The 26,626-nt window shown below is 33.3% G+C and overlaps 2 protein-coding genes across 6 annotated transcripts; one reads left to right on the forward strand and one right to left on the reverse strand.

The window, feature by feature from the left end:
* The first annotated feature begins 18,858 nt into the window (after window positions 1–18,858).
* Window positions 18,859–22,324, forward strand: LOC120086510. Of its 3 annotated transcripts, XM_039043193.1 has the most exons (8): window positions 18,859–19,070; window positions 19,156–19,294; window positions 19,440–19,541; window positions 19,909–20,033; window positions 20,632–20,918; window positions 21,009–21,099; window positions 21,470–21,534; window positions 21,625–22,010. In XM_039043193.1, exons 1-8 carry the CDS (start codon window positions 18,960–18,962, stop codon window positions 21,866–21,868), a joined length of 1,164 nt encoding a protein of 387 aa, XP_038899121.1. In that variant the 5' UTR covers window positions 18,859–18,959; the 3' UTR covers window positions 21,869–22,010. The 3 variants fall into 3 exon arrangements, with proteins under 3 accessions (XP_038899121.1, XP_038899120.1, XP_038899122.1); XM_039043192.1 differs by lacking the exon at window positions 21,470–21,534 and having other exon boundaries at window positions 21,625–22,321; XM_039043194.1 differs by lacking the exons at window positions 18,859–19,070; window positions 21,470–21,534 and having other exon boundaries at window positions 19,155–19,294; window positions 19,375–19,541; window positions 21,625–22,324.
* Window positions 22,325–22,510: 186 nt separating this feature from the next.
* Window positions 22,511–25,259, reverse strand: LOC120086511. Of its 3 annotated transcripts, XM_039043197.1 has the most exons (4): window positions 25,093–25,259; window positions 24,696–24,977; window positions 24,417–24,535; window positions 22,511–23,072 (listed from the first exon to the last, which is right to left on the reverse strand). In XM_039043197.1, exons 3-4 carry the CDS (start codon window positions 24,464–24,466, stop codon window positions 22,835–22,837), a joined length of 288 nt encoding a protein of 95 aa, XP_038899125.1. In that variant the 5' UTR covers window positions 24,467–24,535; window positions 24,696–24,977; window positions 25,093–25,259; the 3' UTR covers window positions 22,511–22,834. The 3 variants fall into 3 exon arrangements, with proteins under 3 accessions (XP_038899125.1, XP_038899124.1, XP_038899123.1); XM_039043196.1 differs by lacking the exon at window positions 24,696–24,977 and having other exon boundaries at window positions 25,083–25,259; XM_039043195.1 differs by lacking the exon at window positions 24,696–24,977 and having other exon boundaries at window positions 25,093–25,258.
* Window positions 25,260–26,626: the final 1,367 nt, after the last annotated feature.

Raw genomic sequence — 26,626 nt, forward strand, 5'->3', positions numbered from 1 at the left:
AATGAGACATTTGTTCCTGTGGCAAAAATGGTGACAATTTGTACTTTTCTTGCAGTTGTTAAAAATTGTGAGGTACATCAAATGGACGTACATAGTGCTTTTCCATGGTGACTTGGATGAAGAAGTTTATATGAAAGTCCCTTCAGGTTTCAAAAACACAAATCCGAACATGATTTGCAGGTTGAAAAAGTCTTTGTATGGTCTAAAACAGGCTCCTTGATATTGGTTTACAAAATTATCAACTTCCTTGAAGAATCAATCCTATTAAGACTACTCTCTATTTGTGTTGTGTAGAGGGACAGACTCAAATCAACGTGTTAGTTTATGTTGATGACTTGATTATTGCAAAGAATGATACAACTGTATTGACAACTTTTAAAAATTACCTTGGAAAGTGCTTCCATATGAAGGATTTAGAACTGTTGAAATATTTTTTGGGGCTAGAGGTAGCCTGTAATTCAGAAGGATTTTTTATTTGCCAAAGAAAATACACGCTCGGGATAATCTCTAAAACTGGTCTTTTGGGCACAAAGCTTGCGACCTTTCCCATAGAACAAAATCATAATTTGGCTAAAAGAAAAGGCGAATTTCTTTCGAATTCAGTGCCATATAGATGCTTTATAGGGATACTGATTTACTGGTTTGTTGCACGACCTGATCTTGCATATTCAGTTCATATTTTGTCCCAATTTATGCATCAACCACGAGAGGATTATTGGAAAGCAGCTCTCAGAGTCGTTTGTTATTTAAAGAAGAGTCTAGGACAAGGAATTTTGCTTCGTATTGAGAGTGCCTGATGACATAGATTTTATGCGATGATATGCAATACTACTTCTAGATATGCGTTATTAATGAATGTTCTTGTAGTATGTTGTGCGTTGTCACAAGTTTCCTTGCGTTGAAACCAAGTATAATTTCACCGTAAGTTTCTCGGTGTGATCCAAGGTCGAACACAGGGATTGTTTTAGGTTAATTGCGTTATATTTGTGATATATGCGACCAGGGGTTTTTTCAAATTAATAAAAGAGTTTTGTGTACAATTGATTAAACATGCGATAAAGTAAAGTAAAGTGGTAAAGATGCGATAATAAGATAAATTGCAATAAAGTAAATTGCGATAAAATAAATCTAAGTTATGATGATACAAGATACAAGTTTCATGATACAAGATACTGTGGTCAAGGCTGGCTGTGAAGATTATACAAAGATCGTGTAATGCGGTGGCAAGTCTTATGTGCGACATAGAAAGAGAAAAAATAACTAATATAAATCGCGCAAGTTTCTTAATTGCGTTAAAGATATAAGTACTGTTCCGTTTTTCCCTTGACGTACACCTCTCGGTGATTGGCCGCGTTCCCACATTTCTGTGGTGAAACAAAGACGAACGTAATGAACGCAAGGTTGCTTCCATATCTAGAAGTACTACTCGCTTTAGTCAACGCATTCTTCTAACCTTCTTTCGATAGATCAGAATGACATCTTCACTTCTGCTCTCACAGGTGAAGATGTCGTCTAGCATGCCTTAGCTAAACACATTTATCTCTTTAACACAAATTAAGTTACTCGTTTAATCCATATTAATTACCAAGGTATTAAGAAAACTTCATGGAGAAAACGATTAATGGAAGAACGGAGATAGACAGAGAAGTGGAAATGGAAAGGATCAAGACATTCAATAACACTATTTAACGTCTGATACATGATTTGTGAATGAAGAGATTAAGAAGATGAAATACATTTGATGAATAGATTTAGAAACAAATACAAATAAGCGCCAACGTCTTGGCGCCGATCTGGATGGAGATTTGCTTGCCGATGTGGATGGATTGTGCGAAAGGATGAGCTTCCCTCTCAGGCTTGCTCAACCGGTAACAAGGATCTAAGCACAGAGCTTCACGACGGGGATTTGGCAGAATTACACTGAGACTCACCTCTCGGCCTTGTCTCTTCTCTTCTCAGATTTCTTCCGATCAGTACTCAGCTCAGCTTTTCTCTCTATAATCTAGCATCAATTAGCCCTCGTATCAAGTATACCCGCATCTAGTATATCTTCTCTGAATTCTATGGGGGTATTTATAGGTAAAAAGGTTTGACTCTTGGCTCGTCAAATTTGCTCAACGATTAGTTGTACACGTGTCACAATCCTCCGTGTTTGCGTTGCTCAACTGCATCTTTCGATCGGTTGCTCGCATGCGGTGTTGTTTTTATTACCGCATGCGGTTGAAATTCAACTCGGGATCGATTGTCGCATTGCACCGTCATTGGGTTGATCGTCTCTTTATTGTGGTTTGACGGGTGCAATGTGACGGAGATGCGTTATTCAGTTTCTCGTTGAGCCTTGATCGCAAGTGGTGACTTGGTTTTCTGCAAAACATAATAGAAATATCCTCTTCTACCATCTTGATGATGTTAGTGGGTGTAATTGCGATAATTCATAATTATTGTATTTCTGAGCTAATTTTCATACAATCGACGCAAATTCCTTCTCTTCGGCCGCAATATCTAGATAAGGCAGCATAAATAACTTGTTTTTCTACAAGTTATCAATGCCATTTGCTTAGAAGGTCGTGTGACTCAGATTGGGCTAGTTTTCCTCTCACGCGACGTTTTTTAACAAGATGGTTTGTGTTACTTGGTTGTTTTCCTATATCGTGGAAAACCAAGAAACAACAAATGGTGTCGAGATCCTCTGCAGAGATTGAGTATAGATCAATGATCAATAGTGTATGATTTAACATGGCTTAAGCAACTTTTAGGTGACTTGGATGTGCGACATCCAAAGGGTATGAAGTTGTATTGTGATAGTCGGCCTTGTATATTGTTTAAAACCCAATTTTTCACGAATAAACAAAGCATATTGAGGTTAATTGCCATTTTGTTTAAGATGTAATGATTGAGAAGATTGTCTGCTCGTCGTATGTTTCTACTAGAATTCAATTGGCAAATATCATTACAAAAGCATTGGAGAAAGCAAAATTTGAATTTCTTCTTCGCAGGCTGGGCGTTCAAGATAACCTCGCTCCAACTTGAGGAGGGGTATTACGAGTATTATTATTATTAATATACCTCTAAGATTTTATTGTGAATATATTACATTTCCTAAATCTAATTATGTATTTTAGGTAACAAACAATCTATAATTATGAGGATTTTTTTAGGAATTAATTTTATGTATTAAGATAACTAATTTCTTGTATTTTTTTTTGGTCAAAATCGTGTATATGGGTTTTGAAGGAAGTGAATGAGAAGATACAGAAAGAATGAGATTTTGGCACCACATCATATAATTAATCAATTTTATGTTTAAATTTAATAAATTTATTAGATGAGTGATCTTTTAAACCTATTCTTAAAAATTAAGGGATTAAAATGATCAATTTAAATCTTGGAGACTCAATGTACGTATTCTTGAAAACGGAGTGATGAAAAGGGTATTTTTTTTTCCTATATTTTTTATGTTTCTTTCCCATATACTTGCAGACATATATAATAGCGGAAACAAAGTTTGTCTCTCTCTTTTTTTAGAATAAGTAATTTAATTTTACTTTTCATTTACGTTTTTTTTCTTTTTGGTTTTTTTTTTTTTTCAATTTTAGTTTTGTATCTCTTTTTAATTTTCTTTTCAGTATTAGTTTTTCAGTTTTGAACTGATGCATACCATTTCATTGAAATTATACACATCATTTCATTAAAAAAAAATACAAATTATTTTGTTTTTCTTTGGCTCAAATTTTATTTTCAAAATGTTAAAAGGATGGTTTTTCTTACAAGAGATTAAAGTTTTTTTTCTTTTTAAAGAAAATTGGAAATTAAAGGTTTTATATTGAATTATGTCAAAATATAGTTTTGAGAATCCATAAACTTATTTTCTTCGATAAAGAGATAGCATTGTTATCTCGAGATTTGAAATTTGATTTCAATTACATCATGTGTACTTTAATTTTCTTTTCTGAACTCAATATGAGATGTGGAAAATTCGAACCTCAATTGAGTTATATTTGCTTTGACATATAAAAAATAAGTTGGTTGGTTAAATTAACACGATACTAGCATGGGAGGGGAGGGTAAAAATGTACTTTTACCAACTCTAAGTCATCAATGTTTTTGGCCCATTGACTTTTATGTACATGCCTTATTTTACTCGTCATATTACTAAAGTCATCGTTATCGAGTCTAGTTATTGAAGTCGCTCATTCTTGATTGAAAAAATAAGGTATCTTTTGGTAACCATTTGATTTTTTATTTTTGTTTTTTTATAATTAATCATATATCATTTACATTTCTTACCATGACTTGCATCAAATGTTAAGTAAAATGGTTGAATTCTTAATCAAATTCCAAAAATAAAAACAACTTTTTGAAAGCTATTTTTTTAGTTCTCAAAATTTGACTTGGTTTTTTAAATCATTGATGAAAAGCTAGGAAACACAAATACTTCTAATTGTGCAGAGAATCGGTATCAGATACGGATACGTTCAGATGTGTGGTAGATATGTGTATGATATGTAATTTGAAGTATCTGATTTTTTTTTTTAATTTTTAATTTTCAGATATGCGTATCAGCTTCTAGATACGTGAAGGAGATACGTGGGTCAATTTCTTTTTTTTCAAATTTAAGCCCAACCCACAACCCATTTTATTTTAGTGCATGTTTAGGAGTAATTTTAAAATCATCATAAAACACTTTTTTTCATTTTTAAAATCACTCAAAAACACACTTTTAATTACTCAAAATTAATTTAGTTTTTAATTTTACACTTTTAAATACAATTTTCATATCGTCAAAATTAGTTTTAAAGGATTAAACATGTTTCACCGTGATTTTGAAAATAAAAAAAGTGATTTCAATTATTTTAAAATCACTTCCAAACATAAAAGTCCACTTAAATTGAGCAATCTAAGACAAAATAAATAAAATTGAAAAAAAAAACCCGAAACGTAATTAAATCTTCATTCTTCACTTTTCTCTCACTATTCAAATCATGATTCATACCCCCTTCATCCTCAACTTCATTCTTCAATCTTCATCTTCTACTTCTTTCCTACTGTCTACACTAGTCACTCAACAATCACTCGACGTTACTGGATTGTTTTTCAAGTTTTCACTCTCTTCTTGGATCTACTTTAATCTAACTTAAAATAAGTATTATAACAATTAATTAGATAGATATATATATAACGTATCTTCAACGTATCCGTATCTTAGTTTTTTAGAAATTAACGTATCGTCGTATTGTATCGTATCCATATCTGTGTCTGTGCTTCTTAGGTGAAAAGTAGATAAAAAAAAGAAATTTGGAGATGGGAGTAGTGTTGATAAGCTTAATTTTTAAAAACAAAATGGTTACCAAATGGAGCCTAAATGTTTAAATTCACAGCCTAAATGTTTAAATTCACACTCTCCCATACTGTTAAATTAAACTAAAAAAACTAAATATGTCTAAGGATGTTAATCGTCAATGCTTTACTTGAATCAAAATTGAAAAGATTAGACATCGTTTGGTAATCATTTGGGTCTCGTTTGGTAACTATTTCATTTTTAGTTTTTGGTTTTTGAAAATTAAGCTTATAAATACTACTCCCACATCCAAAGTTATTCTTTTTGTTATCTACTCTTTATCAATGGTTTTAAACCAAGCAAAATTTTGAAAACTACAAACAATAACTTTTAAAAACTTGTATTCATTTTTGGAATTTGGCTAAGAATTCAACTATTGTACTTAAGAAATATGCAAATCATTGTAAGAAATGTGGAGAAAACAAGCTTAATTTTCAAAAATCAAAAACAGAAAAATGAAAATGGTTACCAAACGGGCCTTGATTTCGGTTTTTTGTTTATGAAAATTAAATTTATAGACACTACTTCCACCTACAAATTTCTTCCATTGTTATCTAATTTTTACAATGATTTAAAAAATCAATCCAAATTTTGAAAACTAAAAGAAGTAACTTTTAAAACTTGTTTTTATTTTTTGTATTTAGCTAAGAATTCAACTATTCTATTTTAAAAAAAATATATGCAAATCACTGTAAGGAATGAAGAGAAATAGACTCAAGTCTCAAAAACCAAAACAAAAAAAACGAAACGATTAGCAAACGAAGCTTTGAGAATATAATTAGTTTTTTTAGTACAACAACTACGAGGTGGGAATTGAAAATTCGACCTCTTAGAACAAAGAGCATGTCAATGTATATCACTAAACTAAGCCCACTTTCGCCAATATAATTCAATTTAATATAATTAAACCTTAATTTGAATTTTATAAACTAAACAAAAACATCATTGAGATATATCTAAAATATGAATATACTCAAGTAACCTAATAACCAAAGTGAATAATAGTATAACTCACTCGAGCATAAAAAAAGTGTTAGCAATCAAGAGATTTGTGGTTTGAATATCCGTCCTATCTTATCAATAAAGAAAAAAAGAAGAAAAAAAACTCAAGTGGGGGTAAATATATAATAAGCTATTGTAAACCATTTGCAGTCTAACAGTTTACCCAAATATTTAGTTTAGAAAAAATCAAATAGTTGTCATTTTAAATAGCAACGTGGAAGAAACAATTTTTAATGTTGGCACTACTTGAATATATTATTCTTTTATTACTTTATTATTGTTATTATTATTATTATTATTATTATTTCGAGATACTTAAATCAAACATAAAAACTAGAGATAACATAAATAAGCAGGTGCGATTTTTGTCGATCATACAGATAAGACAACATATTTGCATTACCATGACCACGAGACATGGACCTCAACTCAATATTCTAGCATTAAACAATTCAAAAAAAAAATAAAAAATAAAAAATAAGGCCAACCAAACTTAAAATTCAATCTGAGGATTAAAGTGGGTATGATTTAACTTTTTATGTATTTAATTTTGAAATAAAACATTTTAGAAAAAAAATTGAACTGTTTGGCAACTATCAAAATAGTTTTTTTAAACACTTTTAATTTTTAAAATGTATTTTAAATAGTTTTTATCAAAATAGTTTAAATAAAATGATTTTTTAAAAAATACTTTTTCTCTAATCAATCCAACACACTCAAAATATTATCAAAATAATCTAATTTTTTTAGAAAAATAAAATATGATTAACTTTTTCAAAACAAAAACCTTTTTTTAGGTACCAAGTCTTCTTGTTGGAGAAGAAATTTCGTCCAATAACAAAATGCCACGTGACTTCCATCCGGACATTTGATCACAATGAGGGGCTTTTCAACTTCAATGGTAATAAGATCTAGACCATGATCGATAAATTTGGCTGGAGGTTCGATTGGCTTTGAATCATAAATTGGATCGGGGAAGGGCAATATGGTGGACCTACTCAGAATTCTCTCTTATATTCTAAGCCATATACAAAGAGGATTGACAATCTAATGCCAAATGGATACCAGCCACTCAAGTTCCTGCAGTTTGATGGGAAGGGCAACCCAAAGCAACATGTTGCTCATTTCATCGAAACATGTGATAATGCTGGTACGCGAGGAGCTTTGTTGGTCAAACAGTTCATTCAAACTCTAAAGGGAAATGCCTTTGACTGGTACACCAACATTAAACCTGAAACTATTGATAGTTGAGAGCAACTTGAAAGAGAATCCCACAACGCTTTTACAGCACTAGGCGTGTCGTCAGAATGATAGAGCTCACTACCACCATACAACGAAAAGGAGAGCCAGTCATTGACTACATCAATCATTAGAGAGCATTAAGCCTTAATTGCAAAAATAGATTAACTGAATTGTCAACAGTGGAAATATGCACTTAAGGAATACATTTAGGACTTCTATATATCCTACAAGAGATAAAACCATGTGCCTTTGAAGAATTGGCAATCTAAGCTTTTGTTATGGAGTTAAACATTTCTAATAGAGGAAGCAACGATTTACTGATGCCAGAAGTAAAGAAAGAAAAGAAAGAAGTGAAGAGCATTTAGAAGGTATCAAAGGGTGCTACTAAAGAAACTATGGTCGTCAATACGACCTCTTTAAATTTTATCTCCAAGGAGAAAAAGATTAAGAAACGTCAAGATGGGGGAAAGAAAAAATGTCTGACGTTGAAAGAGAGACAAGAAAAAGTCTACCCATTTCCAAATTCTGATATGCCTAATATGTTAGAGCAACTACTGGAGAAAGAACTCAATGAACTTCCTGAATGTAAACGGCCTGCAAAAATGGGGAGAGTAAATGATCCCAATTACTGCAAGTATCATCGAGTTGTCAGTCATCCAGTAGAAAAGTGTTTTATACTGAAGGAGTTAATTTTGAAGTTAGCTTAAGAAAAATAGATTGAGTTGGATCTCGACGATGTGGTGCAAAAAAATTACGTCGCAGAAACGATTTATCATGATGTTTGACTATTTGCAATAGGGAATTTAATCCAGTTTGGATCTTTTAAGCCTATTTTTATATATTCTTCACCATAGGTCTCACAAAAGTCCAACTGATAGAAAATTGACTCCCAAGAAAAAGAAGAGTTAGTGAAAGAAGCAAATGAAGGATGATGAATGCTAGTAACTCGTCAGAAGAGCTGTAAACAAATTTTCGTTCAGAAAAAATCTCATTCATATCGAGACTATAAAAGGAAGAGTAAGTTGCAAAGAAGAAATGCACAGAAGAATACGAGAAGACTTCGACCAATCATCGAAGAAAGCGATGAGCTTCCTCGACCTCGACAATCAATAACCTTGAAAGACTTATTTCCAAAGAGTTTTCCAAATGGAACTATTTTGTGTCACGTCGTCGGTATAATCGAAGATGGCGACACTCCTTCAAATTCTGCAGAAGCAACGACCAAGCTGAAGAAACTACCTTCTTTCAACATAAATGATTTGTTGTCACTCCCGTGGGAGATCAAGAATACACTTATCAAAATACTAAAAGATGATGAAATTTCAACTACTTTTGCAACCAATACAAACACGTGTGCTTCATGTTGTACATCGATATCATTCACTGATGAAGATCTACTACTTGGGTCAAAGCTTCATAATAGAACTTTACTCGTATCAGGGTATGTACGAGAGAAAAAACACAATCGAATCCTACTCATCGACAATGGCTCAGCTGTCAACATACTGCCAAAATAAACCATGAATCAATTGACCATTTCGATGGTGGAGTTGTAAGGTAGTAAATTGGTGATTCAAGGCTTTAATCAAGGAGCGTAGTGTGCGATAGGCATAATTCGTCTAGAAATCACCATAGGGGATTTATAAGCGAGCACCAAATTTCACGTGATCGATGCAAGAAACACCTATCAACAAGGCATGAAAATGGAGTAGTAGCCTCCACGCTCCAACAGTATTTTAAATTCTATCAACAAGGCATCAAGAAATTTGACTCTAACTCAAAGTCATTTTCAGAGGTTGAATCGCACTTTGCTGATGCAAAGTTTTATCTAAAAAGCGATAGTATCAGTGAAATTATATCGGCTAAAGTTCCTGTGGCCAAAGGCACTTATAAGCCCAAGCAGCAAATGATCACAACAACAAAGTTGAATAAAGTAGATGCTTTCGGCAATTGAGGGAGTGATGAACCGACCACTTAAATAAATTATGAGGTGTTAAAGAATGAAAAGACAATAAGTGCCCAAGAAAAGGTCTTAAAAATTCATGTCCTATGCTATGTTCCTCTTTCTCGACACATGAGAGGTGAATCACCATTTGCATAATGTTTAAAAAATATGACGATCGGAGACATCGAAATTTTGAAAGAAAGATTCACCACACCACTTATAAAGATGATAAAGAAGAAGTAAAAAAGGATGAGAAAGAAGAGGTTAAAGAAACTCTTCTAGAAAAATGAACAAAGAATGGCTTCGATCCAAAGGCATATAAGTTGTTGGCAAAGGCGGGTTATGACCTTACAACTCATACCAAGCTTAAAAGCCTAAAAATATTGAAAATTTCGAGCTTTCCCCAACGTAAAAGAAGCTTCAAAAGCAAGCATATTCTATACCTATTTCAAGATCTGGACTTGGATATAAGTCCTCTGAGCCAATTCACATAACTAGAAAAGCAAAAGCAAAAGTTGCATATATGTGTCACATTACTATAAAGAAGAGCCACAATTCTAAAGAAGATGAGAGAAGTGAAAGTCAGAAGACTTTTTGTCTTCAGTCGCATTACTTCTTCTGTGGCATGCTCTTCAGTTTTTCAAAGACTAAGTACACATGCAGATGAAGATAAAAATCAACATTCAACTTCTGGCTCTAATCGACTTTCAGCCTTTTGAAGGCTAAATATAAACTCGAATAAGATAATAATATGTGTTCGACTACAGTCACGCGGGCATCTGCTTTCAAGAGATTAAGTGTGACCACAACAAGAAGTTAGAAATAATCTCCCATATCGATCTCAAGAAAAGTATACGAGGTGCAAAGTGACCAAAAGATTTGCAGTGTTATTCCATCAAGAATGAAAGTAAGTTGCTTGTTTCTATAAATATAGAGGGCTCATTAAAAGTAAAGCAACATGATGTCGTTATCATTTGACCTAAAAAGAATGAAGCAAATGATGAAGAAGATGTGATAATTTGTTGCCATGTCACAATAAAAGAAGCATTAGATTCTGACGTGTTTGAAGAAGACTTAAAAGAAACTCATTTATCACTTGAGGATGGTGGTCAATAAACGGTTGATGAGTTGAAGGAAGTCAATCTGGGCACAATAGAAGAACCTCGTCCAACCTTCATAAGTGCACAACTTGCTAATGACGAAGAAAAGGAATATGTGAGCTTACATACAACATACGTAGATGTTTTTGCTTGGTTGTATTAAGAAATTCATGGGCTTGATCCAAAAGTTGTTGTCCATCGCCTAGCAATTAAATCAGGGTATCGGTCAATCAAGCAAGCTCAACAACGCTTTCGACCGGAATTGATTCCTCAAATTGAAAAAGAGGTTAACAAGCTAATAGGTTAGATTTATACGTGAAGTCAAGTACCCAACATGGATAACCAATATTGTTCTTGTAAGAAAAAAGAATGGTCAACTACGTGTCTACGTAGATTTTCATGACCTAAATAATGCATGCCCAAAAGATGACTTTCCCTTGCCTATCACAAAAATTATGGTAGACGCCACCATATGGCATGAGGCTCTATCTTTCATGGATGGGTCATCAGGATATAACCAGATTCGAATGGCTCTAAAAGATGCGGAAAAAATAGCGTTTCGAATTAAAGAATGCAAGTGCCACATACCAATGTGTTATGCAAAGGATCTTTGATAATATGCTATATAAACATGTTGAATGTTACATCGATGACCTTGTAGTGAAGTCCAAGAAGCGACGTGACCATCCAAACGACCTAAAACTTATCTTTGATCGCCTAAGGAAATACCAATTAAGAATGAACTCTCTTAAATGTGCATTTGGCGTGACTTTAGAAAAGTTTATGAGGTTTTTTGAAGGCATCGTGAAATTGAAATCGATTAATAAAAAATATATGCTATCCAGAAGATGCCAAGTCCGAGAAACCTACATGAGTTAAGAAGTCTTCAAGGTTGCTTAGCCTACATCAGAAAGTTTATATCTAACATTGCAGAACAATGTCAACCATTTCAGAGATTAATGAGGAAGGATACAATCTTTAAATGGAACCAAACATGCCAAAATGCGTTCGATAGCATAAAGAATTATTTGCTCTACCCTCCGGTCTTGAGCGCGACTATAGCTAGAAGACCATTGGTATTATATATTGTTTCTCAAGAAAGATCGCTTGGAGCACCACTTGTACAAGAAAATGAGAAGGGAAAGGAGTGCACACTTTATTATCTAAGTAGAACTTTGATTGAAACTGAGCTGAATTATTCTCCAACCGAAAAAAAAATGTGTCTCGCTTTATTCTTTGCAATAGACAAGTTGAGACATTATATGTGAGCCTTACTGTACACTTGATGGCAAAGGCCGACCCTATCAAATATATCTTATCTAGGCTAGTCTCTCAAGACGCCTTACTAAATGGGCAATTATATCTCAATATGATATTGTATATATACCTCAGAAGGTAATGAAAGGTTAAGCATTGATAGATTTCCTAGTTAATCACCAAATCCCATCAAATTGGAAGTGAAGTTTTACCCAATGAAGAAGTATTTTACTGTCAAAAGCATGGAGCCTTGGACTATGTACTTTGATGGCATAGCACGAAGAAGTGGAACCAACGTCAGTGTTGTCTTCATTTCTCCTGAGAAACACATGTTACCCTATAGCTTCACACTTAGTGAGTTTTGTTCAAATAACATTGTTGAATACCAAGTATTCATCATTGGCTTAAAAATGGCTTTTTGAGATCGGGATAACATACATACAAGTATACGGTGATTCAAAGTTAATTATAAATCAGCTCTCACACCAGTATGATGTGAAACATGAGGATTTAAAGCCTTACTTCATTTACACTAGGAGATTGATGGATAAGTTTGAAGGTGTAATGCTAAAACATATACCGAGATTAGAAAATAAGAGAGCAAATGCACTAGCAAATTTAGTCACTACTCTAACGATCTCAGATGCTGTACCTATAAACATCTCTCTTTGTCAAAAGTAGATTATTCTGCCAACAGAAGATCAACATGAAGAAACCTAGACGATATCTGTTTATGTGATCGAAGAGGAGGATTGGCAACAATCCCTTATAGATTATCTGCAACACGGAAATCTTCCCACAGATCTTCGCCATAGAGTTGAGATACGAAGAAGATCTCCTCGATTTATCTACTACAATGATACATTTAATCAACGTACATACGAAGGTTTCTTTCTCTGATGCCTAAAGGAAGAGTAATCAGTAAAAACCTTAGAAGATGCATATTCAAGCATCTGTGGTGCTCATCAGTCTGGACCAAAGCTCCAACATCAATTAAAAAGAATGGGCTACTACTGGCCCACAATGATCCATGACTCAATGCAGTATGCAAAGTGATGTGAAACCTGTCATTTCCATGCAAATTTTATACATCAACCACCGAAGCCTCTTCAACCAATAGTAGTTCCATGCCCTTTTGAAGCTTGAGGACTCAACCTAGTTGGACCTATTACACCTAAGTCATCAGTGGGGCACTTTTATATCCTTGTGGGGCCTGATTATTTTTCAATGTGGCCTGAAGTTGTGCCATTAAGAGAAATCAAAAGGAAAAAATTATAAACTTTGTCAGAACACACATTATTTACCAATATGGCATTCCTCATCGTATCGTGACACATAATGGAAAATAATTTGTTAACACTCTGATGGATAAGTTGTGTGAGAAGTTTAACTTCAAGCAATATAAGTCTTCTATGTACAATGCTATAGCAAACAGATTGGTAGACGCGTTCAACAAAATTCTATGTAATCTGCTGAAAAAGATGGTATCCAAGACAAAAAAGGGATTGGCAAAAAAGAATCGATGAAGCATTGTGGGCTTATTAAACCACTCATCGTACTCCTACAGGAGTCACGCCATATTCTCTTGTTTATGGAGTGGAAGTTGTTCTCCCATTGGAGAGAGAGATTCCATCACTAAGGATGGCAATCCAAGAAGTGCTGACCATTGAAGACGATGCCAAGTTACACCTTTAAGAGTTAGAAGCACTTGATGAAAAGAGACTCGAGGCACAATAAGCATCGGAATGTTACCAAGCACGAATGTTCAGAGCTTTTGACAAGCATGTGAAGCTTCAGTCATTTCAGGTTGGTGATTTGGTACTTGCTATAAGAAGACCTATTATCACAATGAGACATACAGGAAATAAGTTCACACCTAAATGGAACGAATCTTACATTGTTAAAGAAGTTTACACTTATAGAGCATATAAAATCATCGATCAAGATGGATTAAGAGTTGGTCCAATCAATGGCAAACTTCTCAAAAGATTTTATACTAGAAGTCATTATGTAAATTTAAAAAATAAAAAATAAAAATTAACAATCGTTGATTAGGAAATAAGTCATTTCTCTTTGTCTTCTCATGAATGTTTCTTCAACGAACAAAGGACATCAACGCAAATGCAACCTTGTTATTCTCTAGGAATCCAAGGGTAGAAGAGTGGTCTCTATCAACTTAAAGGAGGAAGAATAATAGAGAATGGTTGAGAGGAAAAAATTTGAGAAGAAATCTAGATTGGATGCTAGGGTTTTTCACAATGAAATTCCAACCTCTAAATTGGCGATATTTATATGGATAAGATTTTATCCCTTCTTCATATCTTTCCCAATTTACCCTTAAGTCTAATTTATTAAATAATATTTATTTAATTAATTAACATATCAATTAAATAACCATATATATTAAATCCAATTAAATATATATAGTTAATTAATTAATAAATAAACATCACATGTTTATTTACCCTCACCTTTCAAAATTAGTTAATTAATTCTTCATGAATCTAATTCATAAGAATTTAATAGTTGAATCTTATTCAAATATTTCCATCTTAATTATAGATCATCTATAATTAACCATAGCATATTAATCTCATTAATATGTTATTCCATCAATTGACTTGAACAATTCAAATCATTCCTCTTATCTATCCTTTAGTGAGCTAATAAGGGGACCTTATGGACCTACAGATTAGAAGTTTTAATAATATGAGATTAATTAATTACTCTTTAATTAAATTAATCGATTTTCATTAACTATCGGTCACTCCACTAAAGATTGATAGTTGCACTCTTCGCACTGTAGATATATTTTTGTCCACGGATATAAACAATCGACGGTGAGTCGATCATTCACAAATCGTTCATAACTACAACTGGGTCAAATTACCGTTTCACCCCTGTAGTTACCTCTAACTCTTTAAGTACCAATGATTTCTCTAATGAACAAACAATTTATAATCCAATTATAAATTAACACCTCTCAGTCCAGTGAGAGGTTGAAACCTCAATGTTCAAGACCCGTAATTAGCTATTAAGGAACCAATTTATCTACTTTTCCTAAGGACGAGAAGGAGTGAATTTCATCTTGTGTAGTTGTGTTCCCAACTCCCTACTCGGATAGATCCCAAAAATGGTAGGCTTGTTGAGTCGGCTAACAAGGTCGCTCTCATCCATGCAAATCAAAGGATTACTCTCATAAACAGAAGTTCACAACTCAGGATTAAGATCAAGTCACCTATGGTCATCCTAGTGAAATGTAAGTTTCTTTTCTAGTAACAGTGTTATATAGAGTCTATTCATTTCATGGTTTGGTCACATTTGTAACCAATTTACAACAACTGTAACATATACGAAGTGAGCCGTATTCATAGTGTCACAAGGATAGTGTCACCAGGATAAGGTACCGTCTTATTCATTTACTACTGACCATTTAGGTTATCACTTAAACATGATCCACCCGATGTCTAATGCAGTCTAAATGTCAATAAAATGATATGTGATTTGTATTTACAACATATGAGATTTAGGACATCAACCCCAACAAATGGAAGAAATTGGAAGAAAATGAGTTCCAAAATATTATTTTCGTCACTCAAAACAAAAAAAAACTAATGGAGAAAAAAGTTTGATAGCAAGTGAATTTTACGGGTTGATTAAATTCAATTTATAAGTGAATGATTAAGGGTTGGTTGAGATTTAAAATCCAAATCCGAAAAGAAGTTAGATTTTATTTGAAATCCAAACCAAGTTTAGATTTTAGATTGAAGATTTGATAATTTTGGATTTAATTGGATAAAATGTTATGGTTTTAAAAATTTGCCAAAGTTTTTTTTTTTTTTTAAGCCAAAATTCGCTTCCTTGACCAAATTTGACAAAAATAGTGATTTCATTTTAGACCAAACTGAAATAATAGACTAAAAAATTGACAGTGCAGAAGAAAAAAAACCAATTGGTTGAGTGAATCTAAATGTCCATCAAATTATGAAACTTACTTATAAATGTTTATAAGTTGGGAAAAATTAATGCAAAATCAAATAATGTTCAAAACATGCAATGTTTTCGAAATTCATCCACACATGAATGTGCATAAATTTCAAAAAGGGTATTTGCTGAATAAGAAATTTTGTCCAATTACAAAATGCCACGTGTCATCCATCTAGCTATTTGATCACAATGGGGCCTTATCAACTTCAACAGTGATGAGACCTAGACCACGATCGATAAATGTAGTTGGAGGTTTGATTAGCTTTAAATCATAAATTGGATGAGGTCGAGTAATTAAAATCATAAATTGGATTAGCTTTAAACAATTCCTTTTTTCCCTAGTTATTTTTTTCTTTTCTTAGTTTTGTTGTAGTTCTCAACTTCTAGCTTACTCCCTTGCTCTCGCTCTCATTCTTTACTTACTAGCTCACTTCTTACTTTTACTCTTATTTTTGTTCACTTTCTCACTCTTGTCCTCAACACCGACAAGAAAAATTGTATTTGTTACTACCAAATTGTTGCGTGTTATTAGGAGGAAAAATAAATAACTCTGCTCATTGTCATTGTCATCAGAACAAGGGAGCAATTTTGTCAACATACTGAGGATGATTTTAGAGAAAGAATATGAAGAATAAGATGGGAAATAAAGGAGGAAAATGAAGTATTAAAGAAGATTGAAAATGGTTATAAAACCGTATTTTGAAAAACTATGTCAAATAATGATCTGATCCAATTTTTTAGGCCAATCTCTCAACCAATTCGAGTTTATGCATGCTACTGTTCGTTATGTCCTCCCAAAAACTAGAAAATGTAATCAACACGAAGAAACATTATTTGACGTGAGATTGTCACAATATACTTTATAAAATGCCACATTTATATCTAGTTGTTATTCATCAGCATCACAATTTTTTTTTCCAATGTGGCAAAGTCAATGTCCTCGACATAAATATTATGTTGAAAGTGAAACTAAAACCTACTGCTGACGAACAGCACCACGGCGGCATTTATTTAATTTTGAACTTTGCGACTCTTAATTTTATTTATTAAATAAATTATTATTATTTTAAACCGATTATTGTATATTTGTAAGAACGCAATTTTGCTTTCCATCTCCGTCTTTAGCAATTCGTTTAGAAAGGGTTTCTAACCTTTTATTATTATTATTATTATTATTATTTTAAGTTTTCCACAAGTAATTAACACTTATTTATTAACACGTGATATTTTCTTTCTATTGTGGAAAATAATTTTTTGTTGAAAAAATGTTTGTTTTATTTTTTATCTATCTTTTGAATTTTTATCTTTGTTTTGGTTGCTTGATAGGTAAGACATGTATACAAAGGATTAAACATGTTACACTAAAAAGTGAAAGTGAATAAATAAAGACTAAAGTGCATAAATAAAGAATAAAAATGTAAAATTCAAGGGTCAAAAAGTGATCTTTCAAAATTTAGAAACCAATAGAAGTTAAACTAAAAACTTAGAAATAAAGCATAAATTTTGGAACATATACACCGAATAAAAATTAGATCCAAAATTTAGGGGCTAAAAATGTAATTTTTCTTTTACTTTTGGTTAGACTAATAAATATTTGATTAAATTATGATTTTAGTATCTGTACTTTGAAGTTTGTTTGATTTTATTAGGTGTACTTATGTCTAATTTTAGTCTATATACATGTACTTTCGATTAATCTTTAAATTTACTCTATATTATTTATCTATTGTTGATCTTTTTTTTAAAAAAAAAAAAAAGTTATCTACTAACATTTTCACTGTAAATTTTGAAAATACATTCATATATAACATTTCCTTGCATGAAAATTATCGTTATTATTTAGCCAATTTCGATAAGAAATAATTTTGAGAGGCTAGATTTACGATTGCTTGAAAATACAGAAACTAAAATTAGATATTTGAAACTACACAATTAAGATTAAAAAAAATTCAGAATTGAACTATATATATACACACGAATTAATGAGTTTATAACGCCTCTTGGCTCTTGGCAAAACCAACAACCAACAATCAAATTAACTACTCAAAATAGTATTTAAACCTAACTATTCTAACCCTACACATTGACAGAGGTTCAAACGTCAGAGCTTCAATTTCCTTTAACCCAAAAATTGTTAAAGAGAGAGATAAATATCAATTTATATCGTTAAATTTTAGGGATTGTATCAATTAAAACATTAAACTAATAATTGCATTGATTCTCAACCAATATTGTGTGAAAATTGTAGTCAAGTAAACTCATAGATGATGCCAATCAATTTGGACATTTAATTATAATTATATTTGAAAATAATTAATGCATTGATTCGGTGTAAACTTCTTCACATGTCAGTTTTACAAAATGAACAATTATATTAGAAAAAAAATGCATGGATGACTCTAAAATGAAGTTCTGACTAATAGTCTAAGGACCTATTTGAATTATCTAGAGTTTTTTTTTCAAAAAAATCATTTTTATTTAAATTGTTTTGATAAAAACTTGTTTAAAATAAACTTTGAAAGTATTTAAAAAGTCATTTTGAGTGTTTGCCAAATACTTTAATTTTTTCTAAAATAACTTATTTTCAAAATTAAACACTTGAAAAGTTAAACCAAACACATTCTAAATTAATTCATTTATGAAAGTTTAGGAATACATTTACCCAATTTAAAATTTAAAATTAATATAATTATTAAGTGTTTAAATGGGGTACAATCCATAAATGAGGACTTTTGGGTAATAAATTGATATACACACACATGTATATATATATATATACCGCTCAGGGAAACAGCCGGCATGTGTCAACGTTCCATATACCGCTCACTCGCTCAGGATGCCTGTGTATGGGCCGTCGAAGGACGAGCCCAATATTGATATTTGCTGGGCCGCCATTTGAGCGAATAAGCCCAATTTTGATGCTTGTTGGGCCGGAGCCGTTAAGCAGATACGAAGTCGTTTTTTGTTGCTACGAAATCAATGCTTTTTCGAACTTTCATGAATCGGCGAAAATAGGACGCGCCAAAACAAACCATTTTCTTCATCGGGGCTTCAGAGTACAGAGCGACTGTAGCGGTAACCGCCGGGAATGTCCGTAATCGGATGGTATGGACCTCTGATTAATCTCTCCGAAGCTGCTCTTCACGTTGGCGATTTTGTTCAACTCATCGTCTTCATTCATCGATCCACTCCTGTTGAGGTTCCTCTCTCTCTATTTCTGTCTATAATCTTTCCAATTGTACTTTTGATGATTGTCGGAGCAAGTGTTATTTCTTTGTATACAGTACAAATTGTCCAATGGCGGGGAGGTCATAAGGACTGACATCAAGGTAGCTGATGATACACGGTCGTTTTTCTCTGTATCCTTATGGCAGAAGAAAATGGCAGCCACAGCAATTCCAGGCGATGTTGTATTGTTGCAGAGTAAGCTCCAACGTATAATTATTAGTCTATTTATTGGAAGTATGGAATCGACTTTCGCTAGTAATAGATTTCATCTACAGTTTTAGGTTATGATTTCCAAGGCTATTTATGTTATCTTCTTTTTTCGTCGTTCGGGACGTTTCAGATGTGAAACTAAGGAAATTCGGAGATTCAATTGAGGCAACAACTGTTCATTGTTCTTCCCTAGTTTGTATAATCCACCCTTACGAAACACTCGTCTCTGAAGGTATAAGACTCTATTAATTTATGCCTATCTGTTGCTTTTATTTCAGAGGTAATTTCTGCAATTTGTTGCATATTTCTCTAATAGCTAAAGAACTGGTGCACATTTATATCTTGTGGCTCTTTGAGTTTTTGATTTCCAGCTTAGCAGTGTTTTCTTTCATTATGGTTGGACTGTAATTGATAGTGTACTGGGTTTTAGGGATTAGTTAAATTGCAGCTAAAGCACCGGCCATAAATATTGTAATTGTTTACTCATTGCTATAACGAAATTCCTATGTCCTTATATGAGTTATAGAAAGCTTTCTTCTTGAAGTTCTTAATAATCGACCATGGAGGGGAAATGAAATCTAACCTGTCTTTGTTTATAGGTGTAGATGAATTAACGGCCAATTATCGAGCTGGTTTAGCAGCTAAAGAAAGGCTGAGGAGGGTTGTAGAATGGGCGAAGGGGGCTGGTTCTACCTTCCGCAACATAAAATTGCATAGTGACCAAGTATTTATATTTGCAATCATTTTCATAATTATGCAGCCTCTCCATTCTTTTTTACCTGTGTGTTATATTGAACATTAAATCATCACATCAATCTATTTATATTGTCTGACTGGTTTAATTTGTGGAAAGGTAGGCATACAAATTGTTTGAGCATAGGTGGAGATCTGAAAATGTAATCTTGTACCATTGACTGGGAGGTTTTTCCCATCCTAAAAGACAGTTTTATTACAGTTTCTCATATATAAATGCATATAAATGTTGTCTGTTGACTATTATGAAAGTTGATTGATGTGGTAGATTAATAGCATGCTTTTAATCGCTCAAAATTAATATAATATTTAATTTCACACTTTTAATGTTCATCAAAATTTGTTTTGAATCATTAAAAAGCATGTTTCATAGTGATTTTAGAAATAACAAAAGTGATTTTAACTATTTTATAATCAGTCTTAAATATGTCCTAAATATTTTGAACAATCATTTGGATTTGAAATTTCTACATGAATGGCATATACATCATTAAGTGATTACCTAATACCATATCAGACCCAAGTCCTAAACCTTTTGTTGCATTCATCATGTTGGACAACCTGGTCAGAAAATGAACCATTTCTTCCGCAACTGGAAATTGCCTGAAAAGGAGATGTCCAGAGACTGTTTCTCGCTATCCGAAGTATCGTGTGTTACTGAATCATGCAAGGTCATTTTTGGTGCATCGATTGGGGAAATCTTTTTGTTATCCCCCTGGATGAATCTTGATGAACCTCGAAAAGAAAAGTTGTTTGTTAGCAGGCGATTGTCCAACGATGAAGATTTTGGTCTGGCAGAAGATCTCATTTCCACCGGTTGTCAGTTGTGTGGTTCACCTTTAGGTCTGGAAAATAGGTACGAAAGGTTGCAGCATTTTGTATTATTTCACTGAAGACTGTTTTATTTCCGATTTCTGAACACTGCTTGTCCTTCTATTGCTTTCAGGTCCGTGGTTGATCAGATTTCTGTTCCACTTTATTGTTCAAAAAGCTTGAACCGCCTTCATGTAGTAAGCATGATATATAGGCCTTTCCTGGTATGAACTGTTCTTGCACTTTCTTCATGTTCTGGACTCTATGTCAACTAAAGAGTATCGTTATGACGGTCATTTATTAATCCAGTATTTAGTTCTTGGGGTGTTGCTGGCTTACCCGTCTTTGAACTCTGAGAAACAAATTTTCTACGAAACATCTCCTTTACAAACACCACGATTGCAACCATCTTTTCTATTTGCTTTGAACCAGTGTTATGATATCTTGTATCCCTGAAGCTTCGAATGTTAAAGAATCTTCTTCCATATAGAGTTCAGTCACTAACTTACAATTATGTATCTAGCACATTTTCATTTTGCACCCTCGATTGTATCCGAAATAACCAAGTCAAACATTTCCCCACATATGTGCCAGATTTGCTGTTCATGTTCAAGTTCAACAATGGAACCTATCATCATTTTGTTTCATCACGCTGACTAGTAATGTCATATATTTGTTTTGTCTTGCCTATTTAGATAGTTTGTATTATTTGTATTCTGAATCTATTATATTGTTCTCTTCTACTGCAGTTATACGTTTGGGATGAATCAGAATGCATTCCTCTGCTTGTCAAGAATCAAGCCGCAGAAATCTTGTTTGGTAACATCAAAGCTGAAAAGATTTACTCCCATTACAGTTTGCATAAGTCCAATTCCCATCCTAACTCAAATGCTGTTGCCAAATCAAGCCATTCCGGTGCCCCGATTGCTAATTCTCCTCGAGCTATTGGGAAAGGAGACAGGCCTTCTAAAAATTTATATCTCGTCTGGTTGATCTTTCTGAAAATGTTGCTAGAACAAGGAAAAAATAGCCCTCTTAAATTTGACGTTATGGTTAATACCTGCTTGGACAAGGAGAATGGGAGATTTGAGATGGTTTCTTCGACATTCCCATGCTCATTAATCAACCGGTCTTTGGACTGAGCACATCTTACATATCTTTCGGAGAAACAACGGCCGAGCAAAAGGAAATTGTGGATGGACATCGGAAATTCGATAGGGTTACAGATCCATGGGAAGCAAAACTGAATTTTTGGTAGCCGATTCATAAATTAGATTCTAATTTAAATAATTGTTCATAATTAGTTATCCATTAAATATTGAGTTAAATATAAATGATGATTAATTAATTTACGAACATGTTTTATGTTAAAAATTGTAATATATTATATTATACACATTTTAATCTAATAAAAATTACTAGAGCTCATAACATGAAATGTTAAATTTGTAAAAGTTCTTGCTTTTTTCAATATAAATCTGTATGTTATAATTTCCAATACAAAATTTAGATGTATTGTCTTAAGAATTTGCCTTATTTAGATCAAAGTTCTAAAAGTATGTTGTTTTTGTTGAAATACTCCAAAAACATAAAATAGAATTCAAATTGTCTACATTGAAGTGAAGGAGAGGGCAGTGAACATAAATATTCATCAGAATTTCCACCTATTTACTTCTGAAACTGTGAGTTCTTCAAGGGAATAAAGAAACCATATTCTCAAAGTCATATAGAAAAGCTAAATGCACATAAGAATTTGTATTTTGGTAACAAGTACAATTTTATTGCAAATGCATAAAGTCAAGGCAGTTGATTTCGTGAAGCCATAACTCATGCAATGTCATTGTGGTTTGAAAGAAGGCTGAACAAACTCAGCCAAGGGCCATGCCATCTAACACAGCTGAGGAAGAAAAGGGCGTTAGGCACGACACGAGCGAGTGGTACAACCATGTAAGGATGATATCAAGAATGGGATTCGGAATCGTTAAGAGAGGCTTCGGCTGCAGAGTTTTGAGCTTCTTCTAATAGCTTCATTTGACGCTCGGCATGTTCTCTTTCACAGGCACTAATTCCCATTATAATGTCCAGCATTGTACCAGTTGTGCCAAAAAACACAAGGGGTGCAAGCGATTTCCTCTTTATTCCCACTGGAATTGCTAGCAATGCTCCTGCTACTGAGAATACCCAAGTGCCCAATGCACTGTGAATATCCAACGATCATCAATAAAATCTCAGGAATAATTCCAGTTGAAAGAGAAGGAGAAAAAGAAATTTAAATACTACTTTGGTCTGCGTATTTTGATTTTGGTTCATTGTATTCTTATACTTCTAAAATTTCCAATTTTTATCCTTGTATTTTTTGTTTTGGATCATTTTAGTTAATGTACTTTCAAAAGAGCAATCAATACATTAACATGAGTATCCCAAAATCATCCATCTTTGTGCTTTCCACTTTAATCACACAAAAGAAACAAAAAATATTTTAGTCAATATACTTTCAAAAGAGCAATACACAGGTGCAACCTAAAATGCACTAATCTTGGTGCATCCCACATTAATCACACACACGAAAGAAACCAAAAATATTTTGAAAAAAAAAAAAAGTAAGAAGAGTTTTCCAAGTAAATTATGATTGGACAAATGGATGGGGTGCATATATATGTAGCTTAGGATGAATTCAAGTATTTTTTCTTTCAAAATGTTTATTTTGGTCCTATACTTTAAAAAATGGTCATTCTAATCCCTATTTGCAAAGTTTAGCATAAGTTTTATACCCAATGAGAATTTTTAATAATGAGGTGTCATGCTAAAATGAGATAGATAAAAATGAGATAGATATGAAAATAAAGGGAACAAGATAGATCACTTTTTTTAAAGTATAGACATCAAAATAGACATCTGGAGAGTATAGAGACTAATAAACATTTTAAAAGTATATGAATCAAAATGAACCGAACTACCAGACCAACCTAGTATTTAAACAAAAAAAGAAAATGTTACCGTAATAAAATGATATAGATTAGATCACAAACGGTAAAACTTTTTAAGATTCTTTCTGTCATCTTAGCCAAACCGCCTAAGAATAGCTACTAAGTTGATATTTACCAAAATTTAAACCATGGCTATAGCCTTATACCAGAGTCAAGACATTCAACACAACATTTTGAACAAAATTTCTGCATCAATTCGATCCACCAAACAAGTAATGGATTCAAGGATGAATAAGGTAAAAGTATCAGTTTTTGGAGTGAATACCCTATTTGGCGGAAGTTGAGATTATCTTAAAATTCAGCAGCAACATATACATATCCCCTAGGGTTTCGGAGAAAACTGCCCAAATTTTATGCTAGGCAATTTCAGATTTGCACAACAAGATGGTGTTATAAGATAAAATTCTAGAGGAATTTTCAATTGCAATTATACAGTCCAGTTTTCAACAATTGGGAAAGGAGAAAAGCCATCAGAGATATAAAGAGAGATGATAGCAGTATATAAAGAAAAGGGAAAGTGAAACTTGAAACAGAAAAGGCTCGAGAGAGCTTACTTTGAAACTGAGCACTCCTCAATATGTTTAACATTTTCTTGGCTTCCCATATCTGTTCCTCGATTAAACGAACTCAATTACTAATGAGAAACAGCAGCAAAATTCTACTCCAATATTATCTGAGAAAGAGAATTATGTGTCAGCACACAACATTCAACAATCTCAATATCAAAAGTATACCATTAGAAAGAGCTGTCCATGGAAAGAACGATAAAAACTATCATAACTTCGAAATAATTCAAGGGTTTTCAAGAAAATGGGTATTCGAAACAGTTTTACCATCAGAAAGAGCTGTCCATGGAAGTCATCAATGGTGCAGATTCAGAAGAAACACAGTCCCATCTTTTCATTAAAAAAAATCAACGAAGAAAAATAGCAGTTCTAGGTCAAACTTCCATCCTCAACAAATTATCAGGAGGGACGGCTCTAAAACCCACCCATTAACCTACATTTCTGTTTGCACTCATTCCTCAACTCGAATCACCTTAATTGTCATCAAATTCTCAATGATGAAATTTGATGAGTAATCATAATTAACAACAAAATGCGAGCTAATCAGTCCTGTTTGCAGAAAGACCGAAGCAATCAAAATTAAATTCATCGCAGACAGAGGAAGTGAAGCGAGAAAGAGAAGGAAAATGGAGAAAATATAAGAAAATTTCTCACACCCAATTACCCAAACAGTGGTTGACGGTGGGGGTAACGCTTCTCCGGCGAGGAATTTACAGAATTACGATCTGGGACGGTGGATTTTATGAATGCTGAGCCCTAGAATCGGTTGCTGTGGAGTATTGAGGGCTCCGGCCCCTTTGTTTCCCATCGATGGCGAGTTGGGAGGGAAATTTGGGCCAATGATCTAATATCTGGGCAAATCATGGGAAATGACCCATTTTTAAAAAATTGTCAATTGACTTTCTGTTAACGTCATCACGATATGAGTTTACAAGAATTACTCTTGATAATTATCTTGCCCTCGCTACATAGATTCACTCTTGCTGTTTGTCTATCTTCCATCATGATGTGATTGTCTGTCACTGTACAATTGATTTGACAATTTTCACGAAATCATCTGCCTACAATTTAAAATCGTTAACACACAACAAATATGTAATGGTGAATTCTTTAAAATCTAAACTTCATTTGAATTTTCATTTTGTTGAACGGAGATTTATTGAATGAGGTTGTCCAGAACGGAGTTTTTTGGAACCAAACAGAGTTTTCAGAATGGAACAAACTTTTCTTGAACGTGGTTTCATTGGTGTTTGTAGGAACGTGGTCTCAAAAAAGCTATGTAAATAGCATAACGAAAGGGGTGTGAGAAAGAGTGACAACGAGACCAAGGGGGAGAGAGATAGAGCGCGAGCGAAAGGGAAAGAGAGCAACAGCGAGAGGTAACAACAACAAGAGTCAAGAAAGCGAGAGCAAAATTGAGAACGGCAGCGAGAGAGGTCCATGTGTATTAAACGATATTCATCTGCTTAGTAAAAAAATGTTATCTTGCTTTGTAGGATGACGAAAAGTGTTTACTAGTTCAATACGAAGGTGATTGGGATGAGAACTAAAATTTGTATATTGGAGGCGAGCTAACAGGAATTATTGTGCCCATTACATTGAAGTATGAAGAACTTAAAGCTCGTATTTATAGGGTTGCAAATGTAAGTTGCTCAGAGTTTGATGTTGTTATGAGAGTTAAATATAACCTTGACTATGAAGCCCCTCCACAGTACATACGAAATGATGGTGATGTTCGCTTCTTTCTTTTTCGAAAAGATCTTTGTAGAGTTCAGCTATATGTAACGTTAAAATCGAACCATGACAAAAATGTAAATGTGAGTTATGATGGTACAGGAGTAGACAACTAATACGAGGTATCATATGAGCTTAATTGAGAAGAAGGTGATATTCCTTTGTCTATGAACACTCAACCATCAACATTATCAACAGACAATGACAACATTCATGCATGAGACTTGAAAAGAGAAACTCAATGTAACGGACATGTTCTTGGTAATGAGAGATTGGGAGAACTTACTTCAATGGATTGTGGTCCTTCAGAAGAGCATGATCCTTTCGTGGTTGGTAATGAGAGATCAGCATGATTGAATTTTATGGATTGTGGTCCTTCAGAAGAGCGTGATTCTTTCGTGGTTAATAACGAGAGATCAGCATGATTGAATTCTAGGGACTGTGGTCCTTTAAAGGTGCGTAGA

Source organism: Benincasa hispida, chromosome 9 (genome assembly GCF_009727055.1).
Source record: "Benincasa hispida cultivar B227 chromosome 9, ASM972705v1, whole genome shotgun sequence".
NCBI lineage: Eukaryota > Viridiplantae > Streptophyta > Magnoliopsida > Cucurbitales > Cucurbitaceae > Benincasa > Benincasa hispida.